This window comes from Ursus maritimus, unplaced genomic scaffold (assembly GCF_017311325.1).
Source record: "Ursus maritimus isolate PB19 unplaced genomic scaffold, ASM1731132v1 scaffold_35, whole genome shotgun sequence".
NCBI lineage: Eukaryota > Metazoa > Chordata > Mammalia > Carnivora > Ursidae > Ursus > Ursus maritimus.
Genome location: NW_024426119.1, coordinates 2,184,079 through 2,202,660, shown reverse-complemented (window position 1 = coordinate 2,202,660; position 18,582 = coordinate 2,184,079). Strand labels below are relative to the sequence as shown.

At 40.2% G+C, this 18,582-nt stretch overlaps 1 protein-coding gene and 1 long non-coding RNA gene across 4 annotated transcripts in view; one reads left to right on the top strand and one right to left on the bottom strand.

Moving 5' to 3' along the window:
* The window catches only part of LOC103673489, a 39,124-nt gene extending 29,674 nt beyond the window's left edge, over positions 1-9,450 (bottom strand). For both annotated transcript variants that reach the window (XR_571419.2, XR_571417.2), the window contains exons 1-2: positions 9,390-9,450; positions 8,806-8,881 (exon numbers count right to left, since the gene is read on the bottom strand). This is a non-coding gene — a long non-coding RNA (uncharacterized LOC103673489). The remainder of the gene's footprint in view (positions 1-8,805; positions 8,882-9,389) is intronic.
* A 55-nt stretch (positions 9,451-9,505) lies between these two features.
* Positions 9,506-18,485, top strand: ZNF770 (zinc finger protein 770). 2 transcript variants are annotated; one of them, XM_008702274.2, is made up of 3 exons: positions 9,506-9,613; positions 13,955-14,760; positions 14,896-18,485. In XM_008702274.2, exons 2-3 carry the CDS (start codon positions 14,008-14,010, stop codon positions 16,084-16,086), a joined length of 1,944 nt encoding a protein of 647 aa, XP_008700496.1. In that variant the 5' UTR covers positions 9,506-9,613; positions 13,955-14,007; the 3' UTR covers positions 16,087-18,485. The 2 variants fall into 2 exon arrangements, with proteins under 2 accessions (XP_008700496.1, XP_008700494.1); XM_008702272.2 differs by having other exon boundaries at positions 13,955-18,485.
* The last annotated feature ends 97 nt before the right edge of the window (positions 18,486-18,582 follow it).

The following is an 18,582-nucleotide window of genomic DNA, read 5'->3' as shown; positions in this document are numbered from 1 at the left end:
CACAGGACGTGTGCTGAGACAGAAACCAGAGCAGCCAGCAATCTGGGAGTTGGGACTGTCTTAGCCAATTTTGGATATTTGGTCACCTTATCTGAGATTACATATAAACTCACCTGTTTCAGTTTCTCAGAAGGCAGTTTTTATAGTGTAATTTAAAAAGAATTTTTTTTCTGTGTTGTTTAACGGTTTGGGTTAATTTTAAACAAGGGTTTATGAAATGTGAGCTGGTGCCAGTAAATGTGGATCAATTGTTGCTTCCCTAGAGAAAGTAGTGGTGCTTTTAATAATATAGATCCTAGTAAAGTGTCTATATTTCTTTTGAGGACTTAAGAGGCAAAGCAAAAGATGGGTTGGATAGGGGTTTTTTCAGTGTGTATGTACACCAAATTGCACATGGCCTGAGTAAGAAAAAATTGTCCTTATTAGAGTCTTGTTTGTAAGAAACAGATCATTATTTAGGTACCATGAGAAGAAAAGGAGTTAATTATCTGAATATTGTATCATTTAGGATTAACACTATCTGCATGTGACAGAAATCCAAACTAGTGGTGGATAATAGTCTTGTCTTAAATAAGATAGTGTTTAACTCTTATAAAAGATAAAAGGCAGGCAATCTAAGCATGGCATGGCTCTATGGGGTCAAAGGACAGGGTTCTTGTCTGTTGCTTACTACTGGTGTTTCTGTCAATTCATTCAAATTCTAGAATGCTGAAAGTAGAAGGGAGGAGAAATGGCATGCCCCCTCTCTTTAAGAATATGTCCAGCAAATTGTACACATCGCATCCCCCTATAGCCCATTAAACAGAATATAATCACATGGCTGTACTTAGCTCCAGGGAATGTTGGGAAATATAGTCTTTATACCAGGAGACCATGTAGCCAGCTAAACAGTGGAAAGTCTCTTACATAGGAAGATGGCAAGGATAGATACTGGGAAAATAAGCAGATTCTCCCATAAGTATCCATGGCCTGGGATTAAAACAAAACAAAACAAAACAAAAAAACCTTCAGGCTCCATTTCTGCAGGCTTTGCCTCTCCTTCTCAAACAGTCTCTCCTTATCCTTTTTCCCCCTTATTCTTGAATCTAGGGCTAAAGGGAACTACAAAGAGCACTAGTCTACTCGGCTTAGTTGATTACTTGTTATATGGATGGCATGTGAATGGCTGGAACTAGAGCCAATCAAATCCTAACCACAAAGCTGGGAAATAGGCTCTATCCAGGAACCAGGAAGAGGGAAATGAATGCTGGGGAAGCAAGCAACAAATATCTTACCACAATGTCTAAAAGGCAGCACTAAATTAACTTGCTCAAATCAAAATTCTTAATTTCTCTCCCAAATTGCACCTCCAAATGCATTACCATCTACATAGTCATTTAAGCCGAAAACCTAAGTGTAATCATTGAGCTTCTTTCCCCCTCACTCCTCATATCCAGTCAGGACCTGCTACATATTATGCAGGACCCAATAAAAAATTAACATGCAGGGCCCCTTGTTGAAAATTAACATGCAGGGCCCCCTGTTATCACAAGATAACAGAAAATACGTATGTTGGTCTCTGTCCCCAGTTCCTGGCACATAGCTCCTGAAACCCATATCAATTCCTAAGTGATAAGAGCAGTACAAGCATCTTCTGTTCTAATGAGGTGACTTTGGGTAGGTTCCTGGATGGCTCCTGGATAAGGACTGGTCACTGGAAAGAGGGAGCATGATTAGAAGCTTGGGATTTTGAGTCCCAGCCTCATTCTCTTGAGAGAGGTGAAGGCTGAAAATGGATTTAATGATTAATCAATCATGCCAACATGATAAAGCCTCCATAAAGTCCTGAAAGTATGGGATTCAAGGAGCTTCCAAGTGGATGTACACATCCACACCAAGAGGGTGATGCACTCCAACTCCACGGGGACAGAACCTCCCAGACCTCACTCTAGGTATCTCTTCATCTGGTTGTTCACCCATCTCGTTTATCGTATCTTTGAATAAACCTGTAAATGTATGTATTTCCCTGAGTTCTGTGAGTCCCGCTAGCAAATTAAATGTACTCAAGGAGGGGGTCATTGAAACCTTTGATCTAGAGCCAGAGGGTCAGAAGCACAAACAATAACTAAGCTTGCAACTGGCATCTGAAGTGGTGGTGGGGAGAGGCAGGCTTACCCATGAGACCTGAGACTGTCTCCAGGTAGACAGTGTCAGAACTGAGTTGAATGGCAGGACATCCAGCTGGCATCAGAGGCTCGAACCCTACCCCCCCCACACACACACACATTTGGTGACTAGAAATGTCAGAAGTGGTTTGTGTTAGTAGGAAACTCACAGGAAAGAAATTCAAAGTAGAGGAGAACTGGGGTTTTCTCTACATAGGAAGGAAAAAAACTGAGATTTTCCTTTACATCTATGTGAAAGTTAATTTTATGCATCAACTTGACTGGGCCATGAAGTGCACAGACATTTGGTTAAGCATTATTCTGGGTTTGTCTCTGAGAATGTTTCTGGATGAGATTAACATGTGAATCAGTAGACAGAGTAAAGCAGATTGCTCTCTAATGTGGGTGGGCTCTATCTAATCAGTTGAGGGCCTGACTAGAACAAAAACAACAAAAAATATGAGGGACCTCCCTCTGCCTGACTGCTTGAGCTGAGACCTCAGTCTTTTCCTGCCCTTAAACTCAAACTGAAACTTCAGCTCTGCTTGGGTCTCAAGCCTGCCTGCTTCCACCATCAGCCCTCCTGGGTCTCGAGCTTACCAACTACCAATCTTGGGACTTCTCAACCTCCATAATTACACGTGCCAATTCCTTGTAAGAAATCTCTTTCTTTTCTCCTTCTCTCTCTTTCTCTCTCTCTCTTCCTCTCTCTCTCTCTCTCTCTCTCTCCCTATCCTACTAGTTCTGTTTCTCTGGAGAACCATACTACAACCTCCAAAACATTTCTTAAATTAGTAAACTTCTCTCCGTCTCCATGATGACATCTTGGATCTTTGGTCCTGGACTAAATGGTATTGGCCTCTTCACAAGTGTACCAGCCTTCACTTTTGCCCCTGCTTCAGTGGTGTTCAATCAGAGAAGCAGAACCACAAGAAAGGACACATACACACATAATACATATATAACAAACATATAATACATAACATATACAGATTATATATGATAAGTATTTACATAAAATATCACATATTTCAAATATAAAAAATATTTAAATGTACAAAACCATATATCACATATTTTATATAAAATATATTTAGATAAATATATTAAAATATATAAACATTTGACTCTAAGTGAAAAAAAATAAGAACAAAAAGTACAATATATTGAGCACCAAATATGCTGTAAGCATTCCATTACATATTTTATATTATACAGTAGAACGAATATAGGTTTTGGAGTCAAGACAAATATGGATTTGAAACCTACTCCTCAGGACACCTGGGTGGCTCAGCCAGTTAAGCATCTGCCTTCAGCTCAGGTCACGATCCCAGGGTCCTGAGATTGAGTCCTGCACTGGGCTCCTCACTCATCAAGGAGCCTGCTTCTCCCTCTGCCTGCCCCTCGCCCTGTTCATGCTCTTGCTCTCTCTCTGACAAATAAATACATAAATAAAATCTTGAAAAAAAAAGAAAGAAACCTACTCCTGCACTCACTAGTTGCATGACTTTGACAAGTCAACTACACTCCAGGTCTTTATGTTTCCTAATTCATAAATAGAGACAAAAATATTTCCTTTCAAAGTTCTTGAGAAGATTAAGAAATTAGAAAGCAATCATAAGGATACTCACTGACCTGGAGAAAAGAATAGAAGACATCAGGTGGGGGCGCCTGGGTGGCACAGCGGTTAAGCGTCTGCCTTCGGCTCAGGGCGTGATCCCGGCGTTATGGGATCGAGCCCCACATCAGGCTCCTCCGCTATGGGCCTGCTTCTTCCTCTCCCACTCCCCCTGCTTGTGTTCCCTCTCTCTCTGGCTGTCTCTATCTCTGTCAAATAAATAAATAAAATCTTTAAAAAAAAAAAAAAGACATCAGGTGGACCCTTACTGCAGAGATAAAAGAGTTAAAAAAGAATCAGAGATGAAGAGTACAATCAACGAGATTGAAAACAGGCTTGATGCAACGAACAGCGGGCTGGAAGAGCAGGAGGAATGAATTAGTGACCCAGAAGACAAAATAATGGAAAATAATGAAGCTGAACAAAAGACAGAAAGAATTATGCAACAGGAGAAATGACTTAGGGAACTCAGTGATTCCATCAAACATAAGAACGTTCATATTATAGGACTCCCAAAAGAAGAAGCGAGAGAACAGGGGGCAGAAAATTTACTTGAAGAAATAATAGCTGAAAACTTCCCTAACCTAGGGAAGGAAACAGACATCCAGATCCAGGAGGCACAGAGAACTCCCATCAAAATCAACAAACGCAGGCAAACACCAAGACATTGTAATTAAATTTGCAAAATATAGTGATAAAGAAAAAATATTAAAAGCAGCTAGACAAAAAACATCCTTAACTTAAACTCTGTACAGGGGGGATGAAAGATTCCTATTATGACTGCTTCTTCTACTGAGTCAGGGTCCCTCAAAGATCTGAACGGGGGACTGCCTATTAAAACCCCTAGTGAACGCTACATGCCACGAGAAATAAAGTCATTTTAGAAGAAAAAGGATTTTCACATCCTCTGAAATATTAGAGGAATAACAGTTGGAATGTAGACAATGATTAATTATAAGTTTGCAGGATCCAGATTTAGGAATTTATGTGATGGCAAAGTTGCCAGTGCATCACTAGGGAACACTGGGTAGCTGAATGCTTAACAATAGCATTGTTAATGGCAATAATGCTTGGCAATGTGGTAAATGTCTGGATTTGTAAACCAGAATTTAGGCAATGTAACAGCTGGAAGGAGAAGTGACCTTTGCATTTGTGTTAAAACTTAAGAGGCTTTTGCCACAAAGCATCCCCACATTGCTGTTGGAAAGTAGTGTGGAAAATCAGGCTTGTTGGAGTTAAGTTGTTGTAGGAGGAATTTAAAGCAAAACATTACAGGAAAAGCTCAGAACTTCCTGTGAAAATCTGGATTAACCTCCTACTCCTTGCTTTTAAAGAAGTTATTCAAAGGGAGGAAGAGAGAAGATTATTCGGGGTTAGAGGTGAAGGTATCAGTGTAAACGTGCGGAGTGTGCACAGCTCAGCCCCCCAGGTTCAGATATTTAGTTCACATGGGTAGTCCACCCAACTACCAATGCTATAAGCATTCCATTACATATTTTATATGTACCCCACGCTATGGGGTAAGTGAGTTACTTACTCTGGGTCAGGGAACACACTGGAAAAAGCCCTAGGCCTGAACATGACTATTGAATTTTTATCTAGTTGGGAAGCCGGCTCCTAAACAAAAGATCAGTAGTATCTCACACATTTGCCCCTGCAATCTAGCAGCCACGAGAGGCAGATTTAATGCCCATAGCACTACATGGGGTTAGAGGCTGAGAAGAGAAACGCTTCCATCTGTTCTGGCTCTTGTAAGGATAAGTATTTTTTGGAGGAATGGAAAGAACTCAAGAAATTAAGATCCAGAAACAGGAGAGAGGTCACAGAGTCAGGCTCTCCTGACCCCATAAGCAAAAACGTTTGGTAGATACCACAGCTCTGCCCTCAGTCCTTGGTTGGCCTACACCCCAGTATTAATGTAGTAGGAGGGGTTTCTGTAATCAATGTGGGTCCAGAGGTCAGCCCCGACTCTAAGGGTGAACAAATGTGGTCAATGCCCTATGTTGAGAATCCCACCTGCTTTCAGGGTAACCTAGGAACCCCAGGGCTACTGAATTTCAACTAACACATGGGGAGTGGGTGGGGTAGGATGCTGCTGCCTAAACAGACCCAGAAATCCTATAGGCATTAGCACAAGTGGAGCTTTAGAGAAAATTTCTAGCAGACCTTCAAGAGACTGGGACTAGCCTGGAAGATGGATGTGGTCCAACAGCCTTAAGTAAAATACAGCGGTACTACATTTTACCTTCTGATCCCAACTCACCACTCCTCCCCTCCAGCCCCCGCCACCCCCTCTGAAGCCCTGTAGTAAAACATACAACAGTCTGCAAATATTTTTCTTGAGAAAATGTACGATGGGAAAGAGAGAATTTTATTCACCAAAAATCCTCTTAGAAAGGTTGTGCTGTCTTTGCTGGAAAAACTCTGATAATCCCTTGGGGGGTGGAAACTGACATTTGAGGGGTACAGGTTTTAATGGATTATCTACGGAGGCAAGTGGATGGTTTTATTGGTTGCTCCACAGAAAGAAGGGGGAGAGTGAGAGGAAAATAAGAGGGAGGATGAAAGCAGGAGATTTGAACTCTCTGCCAGGCCAATCACTTGTGGGCAGGAAGAGCTTTAGCAAGCATTAAAACTCAACTTCATAGTTTTTGCCTTTAAAATATTCCAAAGACATATGAAAGATGCTCAAAGTGTGGACTCCTTTCAAGTACAGTTATCTTGGATGCACTTGGTACTGGCTGGGGTGCTCTCAGCGCCCCCATCTTTTCAGTTGAAACCCTACCCCCTAGTGACCCTTGAATCCTCAGTGAGGTATTCTCTCTTTCTCTTTCTGTCACACACACACACACCACACACACACACACACACCAGTATGAGTGGATATTTTTTCAGAAACTGATGAGGAGGGGCGCCTGGGTAGCGCAGTCGTTAAGCGTCTGCCTTCGGCTCAGGGCGTGATCCTGGCGTTCCTGGATCGAGTCCCACATCGGGCTCCTCGGCTAGGAGCCTGCTTCTTCCTCTCCCACTCCCCCTGCTTGTGTTCCCTCTCTCGCTGGCTGTCTCTCTGTCACATAAATAAATAAAATCTTTAAAAAAAAAAAAAAAAGAAACTGATGAGGAAGCTAAGTTCTACATTCAACATGTTTTGCTAAAAAGGAGATAGATAGCTCTAAAAGTTAAGAACTACTAAGGAGGACACACACACACTAGAAGCAAACTGTGAGAACAGGTATCATGAAGACTGTCACAGGCCACAGAACTGGATTTTCATCCAAGTTAACCAGATATGCAAGGAGTAGGAAGCCCCTAGCTGACAATGTGGCTATTCTAATTTTGCCACCGCTGTGTTGTCATCCATCTGACTTCTGAGTGAGTTTTCTACGACACAAATGGAAGAGTGCCATACCCGTGATCAAAATTCTTCAACACTCTCCCATTGCCTATGGAATTAAAATAAAGAAGAAAACAAGAAGACCTCTGCAAGGCATTTAAGGCTTTTCTCAGCCTCTTGCAAAGTGCCTGGTGAGCAGTAGCTGCTCTAAACACGAAATAAGCAGCCCTGGATCTCTCATTTCTATCAGGCTCCACTCAAAAATCACAGGACTGCTCAGGAAGGTCATCCCCGGCCACCTACTAAAATACCGACAAGCCCTCCCACCCAAATCTTCATAGCCCCCTTCTGTGCTTATTTTACATATTAGATATGATATAGTTTCCTTATTTAGTTTATTGCCTGTCTCCCTCCATAGGCATATAAATATATTAAAAAACTATAAATGAAAAATCTATGAAGATGGGAATTGTTGACTTTTTAATTTGTTTCCTACTCTATCTCCAGTACCTTAGAACAGGGCTTGGCACAAAGCAAGTGCTTAAAATACATGTTGGAAGGATGGGTGGGTGGATGGATAATTAAAGCCTCAGCTCAAAACAACCTCCACCTGAAGTCCCAGGCAGATTTAGACATCCCTCCTCCCCACTGATGCCCTGCACATATATTCTCTTATCGTATTATACTTCTTTGCATGTCGTTCTGAGCTGAAAACTACATTGAAGTCAGGGCCCTCGCCGTTTCATCTTCACAGGCTTACAAGTGAATCCTTTGTACTTTGTACATGACAGGTTATTGAATGAATGATTAATTATATCCCCATTTTAAAGATGAGGAAACTGAGATTCAGAAAGGTTAAATAACGTTTAAGGACACACACTAGTAACTTGCAGAGGTAAGATATTAACACAAACATATGCCACGCCATTATTTTTCCTTGTCACTACTACCATCTCTCCCTACAATGTCCTAGCCTGCCCACACACTTTGTTTATCCATATTGAACCCACTGCTAAGTCCCAGTTCAACTCTCACCTATTCACTGAAATCTTCCTGATGACTTACTCATGGTAATTTCTCCCTTTTCCCCCCAGAAGGCTCCTGAGATGACTTTCGGGTAAATGGGGAAGGTTATAAGGTAGGGTATGTGGCCTTGGAGAATAGCTTATCCATGTCTCATCTGCGTTCCACACTCCAAATTCAGGATCTTGGTGCAAAGGCCTACTTATTTTGCAGGTAATGCGCCCTCCATTGGTTCCCAACCTCAGGTAATACTCTCTCATGGTCTGCGTATCTTTCCTGAGGATTTGTGTGGCTGGTGCTGGATGCAATTGTTTGCATGATTTGGTTGAGCTGAGCTCCCGGGAGAAGCTACAGAATGGAGCAAGTCTCCAAGAGTTATCTGAACACACAGTCCCTGAGGTTAGCACTTAGGACACGGAAGCTTTTTCCCCTCCTCTCTCTGTCTCTGCTTCTGTTGGAAATAAGGGCTTCAACCTTCCCCAAATGTCACCCCTCCAAGCTTGCTACATAATAATCCAATGCTTATTTCCTATTAGCCATTTCCTCATGTTGCCACATGGAAAATAGACGCTGACTTTTCATTGGCCCAACTTTTTCCTTTTTAAATAGAGGAACGTATACCAACATTAGAAATAACAGTTTTTGTTGTCAGTGGTTCTTGAAAAGTAACGCAAAAAGTTACTTACAGTTGAAAGAAAATGTGCTTGTGGTTACCAGTTCCCATGTCCTCATCTCTCAAGCTGAGACAGTTACAATCGGAACCTGCAAAAAGCCACAATAATTTTCCAATGTCTTTTGTACTAAAATCTTCTGTAGATACCTAAGCACCTTATACCTAATAATGTGCCACCCAAATCTGTAACTGGACTACTACGTTTAACCCTTAATAGTGTCCACATAAAATACTGAGACAGCTATAATTTGGGACAAGTAGTGAATTTAAAGTGAGGTCTGGTACTAGACTACCTGTGCTCAAATCCCACCTCCATCGTCTATCAGCCGTGTGACACTGAGTAAGTCTCTTAACGCCTCAATCTCATTTTCCTCCTTTTAAAATGAGATCTTATCACTTCATAAAGTTGTAATATAAAAAGGGTAATAAACGACAAAGCTATTTGAGGGCTTAGTACGCTCCAGGCACTATGTTGGGCACTTTACATCCTTGTTATCTAATTGTCAGCTATCTGAAGAAACAGCCTTCTTCACTCCTCTATTCTCTTCCCGGCGAAACTGCAGCGCGCGGTGAGCGGCGCCAGCGGGGGGCACCAACCTGTGGAGCCCCCTTTCACGCCCGACTCGCAGACTGCGCTGAGCGACGGCGGCCCTGGGGTGGGGGGGGAGCCTGTTTCCAGCCGGACCGCGTCCCGGGGCGCTCCGGAGCGCCGCGCCTGCGCGCTCAGCCCGTCGCCGCGCCAGCCCTGCGGACGTGCGCTCGCTGCTTTCGCGGCGCCTGGGCCCGGAGATGCGCGCCTGCCCGGTCCGCGCCAGCTCCAGGTGCGTGAGGAAGGCTTGAGGAATCCGTGTGTGAGGTGCAGCGAGCCCCGGGAAGGGTCGGGCCTGCCTCGATCCCTCCAAGGTGCCCGGGGACCCGTAGCGGGGGCGCCACGACCTCGGCTCCCATTCCTTTCCCAGCTCTCCGCCTCCCGACTGCGTCTCTTGGGGAGCGGCAATCTCTGTGAGGAAGGCGCAGAAAGGATGCTTCCCCCCTGTTGCGGGTCGAATCGCATGTGACATTTTCCCCCCTGGCTGCGGCCAAAGCCGTTTTCACCCTTGCCCTTCCTTTCGTGGTGTGGGATTTTGCAGTCTCTGGGCTCGACTCGACCCCCTAGGTGCTTACTGGTTGTGGGCGATTAGGGCGACGGCCGGACGTCAGGGCGCTCTGTCCATTGCTGCCCCTCTGGGACGGGAGGTGAGGGTTTAAGAGCGTGGGCCAGGGGAGTGGGGCAGAAGCCGCCACCAAGAGGGAAAGGCTGTGATAAATGTCACCAGAGATTATTCCCCAGCTGGAAGTGGTCCAAGGTTCTCTCAGGTCTTTCGTCTCTTGTTCATTTGCTTTTGTGATGTCCTCACTTCGCTCTTACAGTGATCGTTAATAAAAAGCCAACAGGCTTGCAGCCTGGAAGCGTCCTTGGAATTTTTTTAAATTGGTTTCTACAGTCTTACAGCAGAGTGTGTCTTGCAGTCAGAGTAATCTTCAGGTTGAACCGCTGAGATTTACTATTTTACTTTTTATTTTCAGTGTAACAGGAAAAAGTACACGGTGTTGGCTTTGTTGTTTTTGTTTTGTTTTTTGTTTGTTTTAATATTACGAACAACAAAAAATCAATTGAGAGCACAAAGAATCAGTCGAAGTGGGATTTGGAGCTCTATCAAATTAATCTGCACCTTGTGGAAGTACATATGGGACGCACTTGGAGCACTGGGGATCCCTGAGCTATCACTTATAAATAGCAGATGAGATCACTTGTTGCCACTAATGGTTCTAGCAATACAGGGCTCCCAGTCAGTGCTCTCCCACATGGTGTGAAGGCAAACGACAACAGTATCCGGTCTTGGTGGTAGTTGATCAGCCATAGACACTTTTTGGCCAAGAACTATAGGTAGTCAATTCCCGTTCTAATCAGAGATGGTTGTGGTGTGTGCTTCTAGTCTGGGACTTTTTTCGAGATTATTCCATAAGAACTATTAAAGAGAAGGAAAAATATACAGTAGGAATTGAGGAGGTCTGCTCCAGACCAAAATCCTTTGTGTGATCTTCAGGCCTGACTGTAGACAATTGTGTGGCTTTGGCTGGCCAGCCTTAGTGGGGGAAACTGCCCTCCTCACACCAGACTTGTGCATGGCCAGTGTATTGCAGTTTTCTGGAGGGAGTTGCAGTCAAGGACTCACCCCTTTCCCGCTGCTACCCATGCTTTATACTAGACTGCATTGTTGGCTCAGTTACCTCCATTCAGATCTTGGCAGGGGTACTTCCCAGGCCCCTCGTTCTCTACCAAGACCTCCTTGGGGATTGGGGGCAGGGCTTGCTTAAGGTACTTTTCTCAGCTTTAACTCAGGACCTTTCCACTCCCAGCCCTTCCTTTTCTTCTGGCCCGCAGGTCCACAAAGAGGCAGAAGCCTTTTGTTCTGGCCTCCTCTGCAGGGAGATGATTGTGTGCACTGCATTCATCTGATCCTCACCTAGTGTAGTTCTGTTTAATGGACCCTGGGGAACCAGTACTTGTTTTGCCTCATGCTTGCACTGTGGCAGTAAGTGAATAAAGGCTTGATTATTATTTTCATTTTGGCTCTTTGTCCTAATTGACCACCTCGACACCTGATAGTTTGACAGGAATGAAATAAATTGCCAAATTCTTGGCAATTTAATGGATTCATGACTTAATTTGAATCCTCATAACTGTTGGGGTGTTAGCATGTTTAGGGATTTGGAGGTTGTTCACCAGTAATTTCTCTAACTCAGTGTAGTGAAAAAGCATATGAATAGCACCAACAGTGGATTGTTGCTAACATGGATATCTGGGTTATATGGTATATTTTATAAATTATTATAGTGGCTTGGAGTCAGATTCTTTTATTTAAATAGACTTGTGTGACTTATCCGTTTGGCCTCTAATTACATTTTTGGTAAATATTTCCGGGTTATATGGGCCAAGTGAAGAAAATTAGATACTGTTGCTTTCCTTAGTAATCCTGCCTCATCCTGTGGGCCCCAATCTTACCTAATGGATTACTTGGTTACTTTGAATAAAGTGATTGATTTGTTGTGGGTTCCTCTGTCTAGTGTTGTGTGAAGAGATATACCAGGAACAGCTTTCACAGACATTCTTACCTCTTTCTACAGAAGTTTCACAAAACAGTATTCATCTTTATGTAATGCAATCTGATATTTTCTACTCTTTATTAAACAAAACTGCTGTTGATTTCACAATGCATTAACGGTAGCAACATGCAGTTGTGTTTTTCAACACTGAAAAACACTGATAAAGCAACTACTAGAGATACTTGTTCAATAAATGAATGTTTTTGTTTCTAATTCACATTGCTGAAGAGAACCACAGTGGGTGTGTTTGTGGGTGTGTTTGTGATTTGTATTTAAGGTGTCTTCTAGGAGAAGACAGTAAATAGCAAATAGCATATATGTTGGATGTTTGCCACATTAGCTGACAAAAGAACACTGAGTTTCCGGTAGATTTATCAACTTTCTGATCTCCACTAGAAGATACAACATTAGAATCAGAGAGGTAGAGCAGCTTTTTTTTTTTTTAAGTCTCCGACTCCTTCATTTTAAAGTAAATGCAATAGTAGAAGAAGGGTGAGAAGAAAATTGGTTTCTCTGATAAAAGAGAAGATAAGGTATACAGTTTTTGTAAAAATGCCCAGTAAACTTTTGCATGTGTCCTAAAGAGTTATATTAGGGAAAGCATATTTATCTTTATATGAATTCCAAGACCAAAATGATCCTTTTATTATATTGTCTGAACAGGGAACCACACTTAACTTTCAGTTACTTAGCCATCGATAAGAAATATAAGTAGCCAATTTGCCTTATTACCTCTGTATCTGTCCTTCAGGAATTCCACGACAAAATGCAAAGGGGGAATACAAAGAACTATAAATTTAGTTAGTATGTTTATTTCTTAGAAACTTTTAAAATATATTATGTAGACAAGGATAAAGTTTTAAAATTTGATTAGCGTTGAGCTAAGTAATACCTCCCCTTTGTGTATGGCTTCACGGTTCTCCAACACATTTAGACCCATTATTTCCATTGATTCTCACAACTTGATGTGGTAGGCAGCCAGGCATTTTCCCCATTTTAGAGATGAAGAATCTGTTTCCTTTTTTCTGCCACTGAGATCATATGGTAGCAAATCAGAACTAGAATCCAGGTTATCTGGGGCATATTCTCCCAGTTGTCCATGTTGTCTTTGTTGGTCCAAAGAAGTAATTAAAAGTAAATACTGTTAATGATGTGGCTAAGAAATCCAGCCTTGGTAACTGAAACATTCTCTCAGATCATACCCATGATATGCTATAATTAAATGCACATACATCTTATTTTTAGTTTTGTATTTTAATTCTTACACTCCTTACCTTTCCAGCTTAATTTTTTTAAAAATGACAAAGCGGGACACCTGGATGGCTTAGTTGGTTGAGTGTCCAGCTTGATTTTGGCTCAGGTCATGATTTCAGGGTCGTGAGGTGGAGCCCCACATCGGGCTCTGTGCTGAGGGTGGAGCCTACTGAGATTCTCTTCCTCTCCCACTGCCCCTCCCCACCCTGACCCGCACACAGGCTTTCTCTCTCTCTCTTAAAAATGAATAAATAAATAAATAATGACAAAGCAACTAAATACTGATGATGCTACTTAATAGAGAACTAGGAAAATTGGAATTGAAAGGTCTAATGTTAAGAAATTCAACTCATCCCCCTTTTAATGTATTATCTCAGTTTATTAGAAATATAGCTTAAAATTATATAGGTTTTTAGAGATTTATTTATTTATTTTATTTATTTTTTTTTTTTTTAAGTAAGCTCTACACCCAACATGGGGCCTGAACTCATGATCCTGAGATCAAGAGTTGTTTGCTCTACCGACTGAGCCAGCCAGGCACCCCTAGAAATTTCTTTTAAAGACTCATCATTTCTGTGTGTGAAGTTAGTTTTATGATTCTAAAGTATTCATCTAAAATGGTTATTAGCTTAGTTTTAAACATAGAAAAAGTCCAGGTTCCCCTATACCCTTAATATCTTAACCAAAGGATAACTTAAATTATTTCTTTTCATATGAATAAATAATTTTTAAATTAATACATTTTTATTTTTAATTTTTAGACATCTGTGGAGTTTAAGAACATGGAGTTCATCAGAGTATATCACTGAAGAATATGATGGCTGAAAACAATTTAAAAATGCTAAAGATTCAACAGTGTGTAGTAGCCAACAAACTACCTAGAAACAGGCCATATATTTGCAATATTTGCTTCAAGCACTTTGAAACACCATCAAAATTAGCTAGGCATTATCTCATTCATACTGGTCAAAAGCCGTTTGAATGCGATGTGTGTCATAAAACCTTTAGGCAACTGGTTCATCTGGAGAGACATCAGCTAACTCATAATCTGCCTTTTAAATGTAGTATTTGTCAACGCCACTTTAAAAATCTGAAGACGTTTGTGAAGCACCAACAACTTCATAATGAAACCTACCAGAATGATGTTAAACAGGTCAGAAGATTGTTGGAGGCCAAGCAAGAAAAGCCAGTATATGGGATGTATCATACTTTTGCTACAGAGGAAAGATGGGCATTACACCCATGCTCTAAGTCTGATCCTACATACAGCCCTACAAAGAAAAGAAAGAATATTCATGCATGTACAATCTGTGGCAAGATGTTTCCATCACAATCAAAACTTGATAGGCATGCACTTATTCATACTGGTCAGAGGCCTTTTAAGTGTGTCTTGTGCGGTAAATCTTTCCGACAGTCAACTCATTTAAAAATTCATCAACTCACACATTCAGAAGAAAGACCTTTTCAATGTTGTTTTTGTCAAAAAGGATTTAAGATTCAAAGCAAACTTCTGAAGCATAAACAAATCCATACCAGGAATAAGACCTTTCAGACTGTTTCATTAAAGGTAAAGAGTCCAGAATCATGCCCCCTGCCTAATAAATTAAATGCAAAGCAGGATGGTTTTGAAAATGGTGATATAGGTGAATCTGAGGAGAATAATCAACTTGATGTCCACTCTATTTATATCGTCCCTTTTCAGTGTCCGGAGTGTGAAGAGTGTTTTGAATCAGAGCAGATTCTCAGTGGACACAAGTGTTTTCCTTCCAGAGGTGGCAAAATTCCAAGCAGGCTCAAAAGAAGCTACAACTATAAAACCATTGTGAAAAAGATCTTGGCTAAACTTAAACGTGCTGGGGGTAAGAAATTAGATAATTTCCGATCTGAGAAAAAAGTATTTAAAAACAATTTCTTGAAAAATTGTGATCTTATTTCTGGTGAGCAGAGTCCTGAACAAACCCAGAGAACATTTATGGGTTCTCTTGGCAAACATGGAACATATAAGACAGTTGGCAATAAAAAGAAGAAAACATTGACTTTGCCATTTTCTTGGCAAAAGCACTTCCAGAGCCAAAATATGGGTAAAAATTTGAAAGGTATCCTTAAAACAGAAAACATGTTAACTATAGATAATTCAATGAATAATAAAGATGTATCTATCTATGGTTCATCAGGTGAGGAATTCTTTGATAACTGTGAAGTGCTTCAGTGTGGTTTTTCAGTTCCAAGTGAAAACATCCATACTGGACATAAGATGTGTCCTTGTGACAAATGTGAGAAAGTGTTTCCTTCTATATCCAAACTACAAAGACACTATTTAATTCATACTGGACAGAGGCCTTTTGGCTGTAATGTTTGTGGGAAATCTTTTAGACAGTCAGCTCACTTAAAAAGACACAAATTAACTCATATTGATAAAATTCCTTATAGAAGATCTCTCTGCCAGGAATTTGAAAATTTGAACCAACTTCTCATTCATCCAGGTGATAATGTTAACTATAATGCTTCCCAACAATGTCAGACTCTTGGTTTCCAAAAATATGAGGTGTCAGAGTCAGATCAAATACCAGAAATAAAAGTTAAGGCAGAATCAGAGGATTTCATTCTTAGTACCCCCTACAGGAACAGGCAGCCTTATCTCTCTAGTACACTACTGCAGTCAGAGCAGAGCCAACACAGTCATTGTTGTAGTTATTCAGGGCGTGCAGAGAGGAATGATGGCCTCCTTTACCAATGCAGCGTTTGTTCCAAAAGTTTTAGATCTCCATCTAAACTGGAAAGACACTATCTAATTCATGCAGGGCAGAAGCCATTTGAATGCTCAGTTTGTGGCAAAACATTCAGACAGGCTCCTCACTGGAAGAGACATCAACTTACTCACTTTAAGGAATGACCGACCACAAGATAAAGTGGTTCTCAAATTCAGTTATGTAACTGACAGAACCAGTAACACATTTGTGGTCTCTCTGGTGATCTTGTTCTTAAAGCCTGTGTCATTTAAAACGTATTTTCATTAAAAGGCCTTCCTTAGGTTGAGTGATTTCATAGGCAGTTGCTTGTCCAGCAAGTAAGAGCCAAGATACATAGAAAATTAATACAATGTTTTAGGAACAGCCAAATTAATTTTTAGGGAGAAGAACATGGTTTGATGCCATACAGTAAGCATTTATTTTAATATATACTTCGGCTATACTGAAAATGTAAATCCATGATACGGTACAATAACTCAATTCATTCATTTTTTAAAGGAATTATTCCTTAATGTATGCCATCTCCTTTTAGATATACTCAAACGACTGATAGGTAAAAATTGGGTTTTGGCTGCAGCAAATAACCCCACTACATTTTATTTATTTTATGTTTCACATGAAAGCATAATTTTGTCCACCTATGGCTCAAATTCCTTTGCGGCATTTTTTCTTGTAGGTTTAAAAACTGAAGGCAGTAAAAGTGAAAATGGATGAGAAAATCATGGCATTATTTTCATTGGTCTTTTGCAAGCTATTTATTCTTAGGACTCTGGTAGCTTCACCTCCTTTTCCACAGAGGATTAGAGTTTGTTTTTGGCCAACCTGTTGTTGTCTTTCCCAAAAGATCTGAAAGTAGGAGAGAGACTAGGGTGCACCTGTACACATTTATCATGTTTACTTATCAGGAATATTGTCCAAGTGCCATAATCTTTTTGATGATATGTATGCAGTATTATCTTTTCAGAAGAATAAATGAAATTCATCTATTTACTAAATGGTTGACAACAGTTGTATAGACTTTAGACTCACCTATAGACCTGAATCTCCACAAGACTTCTATTTTGCTTCAGTAAAACTTTGTTTTAATGCCTCTTGAATTGAATGGTCCTGTGACTTAACTAAATCTATTCTGTTAAGTTTGATCAAATGGCAGTGACTAGGTCTAGCTCTAGTGTTTAATTCCATGTTTCTTGCAAGACTCTAATGCTAAAGAATGTTATTTTGATCCTTAGCAAATTGTTTTGATTGGTAAGGTAATTATTCCCATATAGGAATAAAGTGGTTATGGAATTGAGGGTATCGTTCTAAACAGCACTGTCATGATTGGGAAATACTGAATCTTAAGCTATAAAAGACATAATCACAAATTGTCCTTTGTATTTGCCATTTTTTAATAAAATCTTTAAAGATGACATTTCTTAGTAATAAAATAACCATTATCTTTCAAGAGAAGAACATGTGGGTGTTTGTCCCAGCACACTTAAATATAGTGACAAGCCCTCTGTTGAGGATGGATAAATAAACATTCTTTGCATTGTAAGCTCTTTGTCATACTCTAAGAATTGTCTTTGTGTAGAAGGAGGGGGAAGGAGAGGTTGGTACCTTCTTTTTCAAGTGCGTTTTGAGAAACTTGGGTTTAATAGGATTAATTAGATTAATACAGATAAAATGCCCAATGATGTATAAATGTGCAGGAGAATCATATGTTTTAAAGAATAATTTTTCTTAGGTTTCCTCCAGATATGTTCCTCCAGTGCAAGCAAGATGATGGTTTACAGAATTTGCTTTACACAAAACATGTCAAGAACATAACCTATTACATAAAAGCAAAGAATAATTAGTTCATATTTTCCAAGAATATAGGTTCAAGGATTTTTTGTTTAAAATTATGTATTTGGGGATTTTCTAAAGCTATTTATGTAATTTTATTTGAATAAATGTCTCATTCAGTCCTTTCCCAACCCAAACAGGGAGAGTCCTAACAGTGTTGTGCTTGTATGATTATTAGACTTTATTTGCTTAAGTGATACTACTATACTTTTTTTTTTTTGGCCCATGCCTTTTTAAGCTGTTTCATATTGAAAGTTGGAATATTGTAAAAATTTTGTCAAAGATGTACTGTAGTGCTATTTGAAGTACCTGTAACAAAATCCTTATTTACCTTTATCCCTGCAAGCTTCTTGTGGAAACTTTATAGGAATGAAAATAAACTGTATACATCCATGATAAGAAAATTAAACATTAGATGTTAAATGATGATTTGCTGCATGCTAGAACTGTTAGTATTGTTGAATCAATCACTTTGGTTTTCTGAAAAAATAAACTTTATAAATATCTTTAAAGAGATTTATTAAAATTTTTTGTTTGGGTGATTCCAAGCTGTAGCATGATTTCTTACTGAAGTAGTTTCATTGGCTGAGTTAGTGGAACCAACAATTTTAAGACAAAATGTGTGTGTGTTGAAGGAAAGTCGATGGTGGTTAAGAGTCTTGAAGAATTTAAATTTCAGAGCATTTTAAAAATAAACTTTCAAATTACACAATTTGGACTTTTTTTTTTTTTTTAATAGAAGGTAAAATCGTAATACTGGACTGAGGTACTGATTGCCAAACACTTTACTGGACCGACTCCAATCTACC

Excerpts from the sequence above, each read along its gene's own strand:
- ZNF770 (XM_008702272.2), top strand. The coding sequence starts at position 14,008 with ATGATGGCTGAAAACAATTTAAAAATGCTAAAGATTCAACAGTGTGTA.